The sequence below is a fragment of the Neovison vison genome, chromosome 13 (assembly GCF_020171115.1).
Source record: "Neovison vison isolate M4711 chromosome 13, ASM_NN_V1, whole genome shotgun sequence".
Lineage (NCBI taxonomy): Eukaryota > Metazoa > Chordata > Mammalia > Carnivora > Mustelidae > Neogale > Neogale vison.
Window position 1 is genome coordinate 119,531,736 of NC_058103.1, and position 9,100 is coordinate 119,540,835.

Here is a 9,100-nt window from a genome sequence, read left to right on the forward strand (position 1 = left end):
TGGTTTGATTTGTTGTTGATCCTCCAGTTCCTTAAGGTGTAGAGACAGCTGGTGTGTTCTGGATTTTTTAATTTTTTTGAGGGAGGCTTGGATGGCTATGTATTTTCCCCTTAGGACTGCCTTTGCTGTATCCCATAGGTTTTGGACCGAAGTGTCTTCATTCTCATTGGTTTCCATGAATTGTTTCAGTTCTTCTTTGATCTCCTGGTTGATCCAAGCATTCTTAAGCAAGGTGGTCTTTAGCTTCCAGGTGTTTGAGTTCCTTCGGAACTTTTCCTTGTGATTGAGCTCCAGTTTCAAAGCATTGTGATCTGAGAATGTGCAGGGAATAATCTCAGTCTTTTGGTATCGGTTGAGTCCTGATTTGTGACCCAGTATGTGGTCTATTCTGGAGAAGGTTCCGTGTGCACTTGAGAAGAATGAGTATTCTGCTGTTTTAGGGTGGAATGTTCTGTATATATCTATGAGGTCCATCTGGTCCAATGTGTCATTCAATGCTCTTGTTTCTTTCTTGATTTTCTGCTTCGATGATCTGTCTAATTCTGAAAGAGGCGTGTTAAGATCTCCTACAATTAGTGTATTCATATCAATATGACTCTTTATCTTGATTAACAATTTTCTTAAGTAATTGGCTGCTCCCATATTGGGGGATAGATATTTACAATTGTTAGATCATCTTGGTGGATAGTCCCTTTAAGGATTATGTAGTGTCCTTCTGTATCTCTGACTACAGTCTTTAGTTTGAAGTCTAATTTATCTGATATGAGAATTGCTACCCCAGCCTTCTTTTGAGTCCCATTGGCATGAAAGATGCTTCTCCATCCCTTCACTTTCAGTCTGCGTGTATCTTTAGGTTCAGAATGGGTCTCTTGTAGACAACATATGGATGGGTCCTGTCGTTTTATCCAGTCTGCAACCCTGTGCCGTTTTATGGGTGCATTTAGGCCATTCACATTGAGAGTGATTATTGATAGATACGTTTTTTTGACATCAAGTTACCTTTGAAGTCTTTCTTTCTGTAGACTGTCTTTATATTTCTGTTCAATGCTATTCTTGGGATTTTTCCTCTTTTATAGAACCCCCCTTAATACTTCCTGCAGTGTTGGCTTGGTGGTTGCATAGTCTTTTAAGCCTTGCCGGTCTTGTAAACTCTTTATCTCTCCATCCATTTTGAATGCCAGTCTTTGCTGGATAAAGTATTCTTGGCTACATGTTCTTCTCATTTAGTGCCCTGAATATATCTTGCCAGCCTCTTCTGGCTTGCCAGGTCTCTGTGGACAGGTCTGACGTTATTCTGATGGGCTTCCCTCTGTAAGTAAGGAGCCTCTTTGCCCTGACCCCTTTCAAGAGATTATACCTACAATTATAGTTCCTCAATTTGACTATCATGTGTCGTGATGTTTTTTTGGAATGTATAATCTTGCGTGGAGACCGTTCAGCCTCTAGAACATGAACGCTGGTTTCATTCGCGAGATTCGAAAAATTTTCATGAAGGACTTGTTCCACTATATCTTCTAGACTTCTATCTTTCTCCTCCCCTTCAGGGATTCCAATAATTTTGACGTTGGAACGCTTCATGGCATCATTTATTTCCCTGATTCTGTTTTCGTGGTTTCTAAGCTGTTTGTTCCTGGCTTCCTCCTGATCCTTTCTATCTGTTTGTCTTCCAGATCACTAATTCTATCTTCTGTCTCAGTTACCCTAGCTTTGAGAGAGTTTAGATTGGATTGGAACTCATTGAGAGCATTGTGGACCTCCTCCCTGGTAGCCTTAAGCTCCGCCCTAACATTGTGAACATCCTGTCTGGTCGCTTTCAATTCGGCCCTAATCAATTCTGTTTGGTCATCCATGGCTTTCTCCAACCTAGCTATTGCCTGGATAATTGTTAGCCTGAATTCTCTTTCCAACATATTGTCTATGTTGATAGCCGTTAGCTCTGTTGCAGAAGGTCCATCCTCTGTATTTTTCTTCTGTTGGGCATTCCTCCCCCTAGTCATTTTGGTGGGAGAAGACTGAACAGATGTAGCTGGATGTATCAACTCTGATGCAGTTAAGGTGCACCCTGGAACACTTCTGAGCAGTCAGGATTCCCCACCCAAACGAGAGACCAAAGAAAAGAAAAAGAATAAAAAAGGAAAAGAAGAAAAAGAAAAAGAAAAAAAAGGAAAAAGAAAAAGAGAGAGAGAGAGACAGGAAAGAAAGGGAAGATGAAAAAGAAGGTTCAGCCCAGATGGGCCCCAAGGTAAGATTTATGAAGTAGACAAACAAAAGGAGATAAAAAGAATGATACAAGTATATGGCAAGAGAAAAAAAAAATATATATATATATATATATGCAAATAAAGAGAGAACCTCGTCAAAAAGAACCACAAGTGTAAAATTTATATGCTATCAGGACAAACACATAAAACACAGAAACACTGGTGGAAGAAGATGGGAGAGTTCTTATAAATTCGAAAGTGAGAAAGTTTTAAGGACACTTTATATCCAAGGCAAGGATGGTTTTCAGAAATCTTTGTGGAGATGCATTTGGCCCTTGAATTTGTGTAAGAACATAGTTCCTTCTTCACAGATCTGCTTCCCTGCATTCTTTTAGATGTATTCATAGTTTAATTTTTAAACCCTATTACATTGCTTCTGTCTGGGAAGGTGAGCCTCAGATGAGGTATAGGTCTTAAAGTCAGCAGCTCCTAATCAGCGAATCAGGAGTTTTCTTTTACACTTTAAATTATAGCGTGCCTGGTTGGCTCAGTGGGTTAAGCCTCTGCCTTTGGTTCGGGTCATGAACCCAGAGTCCTGGGATTGAGTTCCACATTGGGCTTTCTGCTTGGCAGGGAAGCCTGCTTCCTCCTCCTCTCTCTCTCTCTCTCTCTCTGCCTACTTTTGATCTCTCTCTGTCAAATAAATAAGTAAAATCTTAAAAAAAAATTATATATTTTGTTTTATGATGTATCACTACACTATTCTAATTTCATTACAGACACCCTCTGGATATTGATGCCACTGGTGTGGTTGGACTGTCATTTAGTGGACACCGAATCCAGAGTGCCACTGTGCTACTCAACGAGGATGTCAACGATGAGAAGACCGTTGAGGCTGCAGTGCAGCGCCTTAAAGCTGCCAACATTCCAGAACGGAATACCATTGGCTTCATGTTTGCATGTGTTGGCAGGGGCTTTCAGTATTATAGAGCCAAGGGCAATGTTGAGGCTGATGCATTTAGGAAGTTTTTTCCTAGTGTTCCTTTATTTGGCTTCTTTGGAAATGGAGAAATTGGATGTGATCGCATAGTCACTGGGAACTTTATATTGAAGAAGTGTAATAAGGTGAAGGATGATGACTTGTTTCACAGCTATACAACAATAATGGCACTGATTCATCTTGGGTCATCTAAATAAAGTCTCCTGTAAAGTGGCTTTCACAATGTATAATTTTCAGGCTCCGCCTTTCCTAGAAAATGGAAACTGGGATATGTGTATTTCAAAAAGAAAAAAAAATAAGAATAATAACTTTATATGTATCGGTTTTGTAACTTTGACTCTCTAAAGATTATATTAGGGGTAGTTTTAACAAGTTAGATGAAGGGCAACTTTGTATGTAACGTAACAGGAACAGAATTGAGAGCTTTTGCATCATGAGGCACAGCCCTGATTACGGCTGTATTGTACCTAATGCTGTATAATTTGACTTTATAGTCTTCTGCATAGGAAGACTGAAAGAAAATTCGTCAGTAGGATGGAGATTTAAGACATTCCATGGCTACCTCTGCATTGTTAGATATTTTAGCAAAATCATGAAAACATTTTTTCTCCCTTAATGAAGGAGGGAAAAAAATACATAGATACCTTGAGAAATCTTTCTCTGCTTTACAATTCTACTGATTTTTTTCAGAAGCTGTAAAAATTTTTTAATGAATTTTTACTTATTTGATAAAAATTAAGTAACTATTTTTGTTCTGCTACCCTAAAATTGCTTAGTCAAATAAGTTGCCAAGACTAATCAGTATTTTGTTACTTTATAAGGAAGAAATTTTCCTTTTCCCTCGATGAAGAAACTGTAAGAGAAAATCCTTTTCTTCACCAAGTTCTATATAGCTAACTGGCAGACCAGACCATTACATCACCTTATTTTGGTTTTATACCAATAAAACATACCTTGGAAACTCACTCAGACAGTGTTTTGTATGTCATTGCTTTTGGTGAGTGAATGATGGAAGTAAACAATACTTTTGAAATGAAAACCCAGAGTAGTAGTTGTCAGGTAGTAAATCCTGCCATGTTCCCAGCAGAATGATTTGTAAGCTTATATTTTTAACTACATTAATATCTATATGTTCAGAGAACACCAATTTTTCCCAGTAACCTTTCTTCACATAGTGATAGAACCTTTGATTTTCAGCTAGGCACATGCCTGCCATAACAAAGACTACGTTTCCCAGTGTCCCTTGCCATTGACTGTTTTTATTGTTGTTGTTTGTTTGTTTGCCCCTTCTCGAACTTGTTGCTTGGAAGTGGATCTGGTAGTGAGACATCTTGAACTCTCCAGAAGAGGCAACACTTGGGGAAGAGAATCACACAGAAGGGTTCTGGATTGCTGTACAATTTAGTTTAAGTGCTACCATACGTGGCTTGGATTGCGTGTTTCCAGACAGTCTTACAAGATCGAAGTTAACATCAATCTTTTCTCAGCCATCGCTCTTCATTATAACCGATATTATATTAACTTATTTTACCTAATACAGTAGATGTCTAATGTATGCCACTTTTGTAGTGGTCAGTGGTTCTAATAGAGCAGTAGAAAGCCTGCAAGGTAAAGTGAAATGAAAAGTATTAACCTTCCTGCTTTTCTGTTTTTAATCACTTTCCTCAGTTTTTACATTAAAAGGTTTTCTCTTGCTGTATATGTATATGATAAAAATACTTAAATGTTTATTGTGTGGTTATCCTAAAGCTTAATTCCTAAAGAAAGTCCAAACAAAAGTTTTAGAGCTTTAGGTCTGTGAATATTAATATCTAGCCTTTGTTTAGTTGTTAAACTTTTCTATTATTTGACATTGGTTACCCATTATCAAATAGAAAATGCTCAAAATTCAAGTCTTTGGATATGCTTACATAGCACTTAAGGAAAATGCCTTGTAAATTTTCCTTGTCTCTGATATTAACAAGAGTTGTTTGAATAAGAGGAAAAAGGATTTGAAAAACTAAAAATATGAACAAAATGAGCAGGATGATTGAACAGATTATTTTATTTTTCAAATTAATACTCAGAATGTTTTGTTACTTCTCAAAGGGGAGTCTGCTGCAGGATCCTTTCAGTATGATATTTGATGTTGTGGGATCCCTTTGTATATCTGAGCTTTGCAAGGAGCTTGATAGAACAGTAAATTTATTTGACTACAAGGTTGTAATTTTGGTGCAGAATAGAAAGGGGAGAAATTGACTCAGTAGAAACGAATTTAGTATTGATGAAAACAAAAGCCATCTACACTGCCTCTAGAGGTCTTGATGTTGCATGAAGGGGAACAGGAATTTACCAAAGTTAAAAGGAAATAATTATAATTTTGAGGACCTATGTTAAACCAGAACAAGCATTAAAGGCTAATTTATTCAGCTAAAAACACATTAAATTCCTAGAAATGGCAACTTTCTTACAGTCATTTCTGAAACTGGAGAACAGATCATACATGATACAATACATGAGCATAAGAGAAGGAAAGATTATACTCTTACTGTCTTCATACACTGAACCACCTTCTCTCAAGTGATGATCAAATAGGATGGTTTTTTTAATCAAGACATTTAAAATACTCCTTTTTATGGTCTCACAGCACAATCCGGCTGTAATTTGCTCTGTAAAAGTCTGCTTCAAGGAACTCTATTTCCATTCCCTTTATTAAAGCAAAGAGAACTAAACTTACAAGCCATCTAAGAGAAAGGAAGGAAGGCAGACCTTGAGATTAAAACCTAGAAATAGACACACTGCGTAATGACATAATAATCTACTGTCATCTATCTAATGAAGGGCATTCTGTAGGCCACTTCACCAATTACAGTTCTCTCAACTTTGCCTAAAAATTTATCATTAGCAAACATAGCAATTTCTCAAATTTGTAGAAGAGGCCAGATAGCAAAAGCTTTGCCAGTAATTTATATTGCAAGTTTAACACATTGAACATGCAAAGAATGTAAAACTTGAACAAATCTGAAAATTTTCTATGCATTCTACAGAAATTTCCAAGAAAAAAATAAAACAGCCTTTGGTCATTTTGTGTCCACACAATGTAACCTAGATAATCACCACCATAAATTCAGATTTAATGGAAACAGAAGACTTTAAATCTTATTTGGAAATTGTGAGGTTTAATTTTCATTTGTAGAAGTTGGGTAGGAGGCTGCTTAACGAGAATCCTAAAATGACCAAACATAGTAAGCATTAGTAATAACATCCTTGTTAAGAGATCAAAATATCTACATTATGTGAAGAATGTTACCAGAAAGTTATTTTTAATAATGGTCCTATGTGACTAGGGGAAATCTCAAGATGGCGGCAGAGTAGGGGACCTTGTTTCATCTGGTCCCTTGAAATTAGCTGGATATATACCAAACCATTCTGAAGATAAGATTCAACCTGAGGGGGGACAAAATGGCGGGGAGGAGGAAGAGGCGCCTTTTCAGCCGGTACCCCAAAATGAGCTGATTACCTACCAAAGAACTCCGATCACCCATGAAATCAGCCTGAGATCAGAATTATACATGTCTGGATCTCTAAGGGGCAGAAGACGCCAGTGGGCAGGTGAAGCGGAGTGGGAACTGCGGACTGATATCGGAAGATAAACAAAAGGGGGAGGGAGCCACCAGAGGCGACCAGTGGGGAAGTAATACCCCAATACGAGCAAGAGTGCCCTGCGTCTGGGGACCAGCATTAACTTGGACTGGTTGAAAGCACTCCAAAAGAGCAAAGGATCGCGGGGGGAAAGTGTGGGAATCGGGGCGGCTAGGGACAGGGACTTAAGTCCCTGGTCCCAGGACAGCCTCCCCGGCGCTGAGGTAGAGAGAGTGCGGCAGAAAAACCAGCTTCTGGTCCATAAGCCGCCAATGCACCCGAGAATGCATGGGTTCTGGCTCCTGTGAGGGGATGGGAGCCACGCCGGTTGGCAGAAAGCACACTAGCCCTACCACAAAGCTTGAGATACACGCGCACGTCCCTCATGCTCCCCTGAGTTACAAAGGCCTGGCCGGCGCTCTTTGACCCGCGCCATTGTTTCAAAGCCTAAGCCACGCGCCTGAAACTCTTTCCCCGACAGAGGTGCACAAAAGCCCAGCCTGGGGCTTATGGACCAGCGCCCCGTTCTCAGTGCCCAAGATGCGCACCTGACCCATAGCCGCCTCTGAAAAGAGGTGCGCGCAAGCCGGGCACTCCCAGCCCAGACCAGCGGCAAAATCTCAGCGTGCTACTGCTGCTTGGAACTTCTCTGGCGGTCGGGAGCTCCCAGACAGCCGCCACTGCCTTGGCTTTGGGAACGAGCATAAGATCCTGCACCTCCAGGGTCTGCAACTTGGAACCTGCTTTGCCAGCGGCCAAGGGGGAACTTATTCAGGTCCTGCACCCAGACTGAGGCTTCTCTCTGAGAGGGAGATCAGGGTGCGGTTTGATTTCCTCTAATACTACAAAAACCATCAAAGGCGGTCAAGGTGAGAAAAAAAAAAGTGAACAAGCATAAAAACCGCCAGAGAACAATAGCCTGAAAAAAAACAGTTTCCTTCTGGTTTGCCTCCCTCCCTATCCCATCTTGTTTCATGGATTCTTCTCCTACCCACTTAAGCCCCCATGTTGCATCACCACTTCCTCATATCAGGGAGATCATATGATAGTTGTCTTTCTCTGCTTGACTTATTTCGCTAAGCATGATATGCTCTACTTCTATCCATGTTGTCGCAAATGGCAAGATTTCGTTTCTTTTGATGGCTGCATAGTATTCCATTGTGTATATATACCACATCTTCTTGATCCATTCATCTGTTGATGGACATCTAGGTTCTTTCCATAGTTTGGCTCTTGTGGACATTGCTGCTATAAACATTCGGGTGCAAGTGCCCCTTTGGATCACTACGTTTGTATCTTTAGGGTAAATACCCAGTAGTGCAATTGCTGGGTCATAGGGCAGTTCTATTTTCAACATTTTGAGGAACCTCCATGCTGTTTTCCAGAGTGGTTGCACCAGCTTGCATTCCCACCAACAGTGTATGAGGGTTCCCCTTTCTCCGCATCCTCGCCAGCATCTGTCATTTCCTGACTTGTTGATTTTAGCCATTCTGACTGGTGTGAGGTGGTATCTCATTGTGGTTTTGATTTGTATTTCCCTGATGCCGAGTGATATGGAGCACTTTTTCATGTGTCTGTTGGCCATCTGGATGTCTTCTTTGCAGAAACGTCTGTTCATGTCCTCTGCCCATTTCTTGATTGGATTATTTGTTCTTTGGGTGTTGAGTTTGTTAAGTTCTTTATAGATTTTGGACACTAGTCCTTTATCTGATAAGTCGTTTGCAAATATCTTCTCCCATTCTGTCAGTTGTCTTTTGGTTTTGTTAACTGTTTCCTTTGCTGTGCAAAAGCTTTTGATCTTGATGAAATCCCAATAGTTCATTTTTGCCTTTGCTTCCCTTGCCTTTGGCAATATTCCTAGGAAGATGTTGTTGCGGCTGAGGTCGAACAGGTTGCTGCCTGTGTTCTCCTCAAGGGTTTTGATGGATTCCTTTCTCACATTGAGGTTCTTAATCCATTTTGAGTCTATTTTTGTGTGTGGTGTAAGGAAATGGTCCAATTTCATTTTTCTGCACGTGGCTGTCCAATTTTCCGAACAGCATTTATTAAAGAGGCTGTCTTTTTTCCATTGGACATTCTTTCCTGCTTTGTCAAAGATTAGTTGACCATAGAGTTGAGGGTCTATTTCTGGACTCTCTATTCTGTTCCATTGATCTATATGTCTGTTTTTGTGCCAGTACCATGCTGTCTTGATGATGACAGCTTTGTAATAGAGCTTGAAGTCCGGAATTGTGATGCCACCAAATTTGACTTTCTTTTTCAATATCCCTTTGGCTAT

General features: G+C 40.0%; 1 protein-coding gene across 4 annotated transcripts in view; it reads left to right on the forward strand.

Annotated features, from left to right (window-relative positions):
- FBXO22 (F-box protein 22) overlaps positions 1-4,931 on the forward strand; it is a 34,309-nt gene extending 29,378 nt beyond the window's left edge. For all 4 annotated transcript variants that reach the window (XM_044230200.1, XM_044230203.1, XM_044230201.1 and 1 more), the window contains one exon: positions 2,981-4,931. In XM_044230200.1, the coding sequence (XP_044086135.1) occupies positions 2,981-3,398 (418 nt within the window). In that variant the 3' untranslated portion in view covers positions 3,399-4,931. The remainder of the gene's footprint in view (positions 1-2,980) is intronic.
- The last annotated feature ends 4,169 nt before the right edge of the window (positions 4,932-9,100 follow it).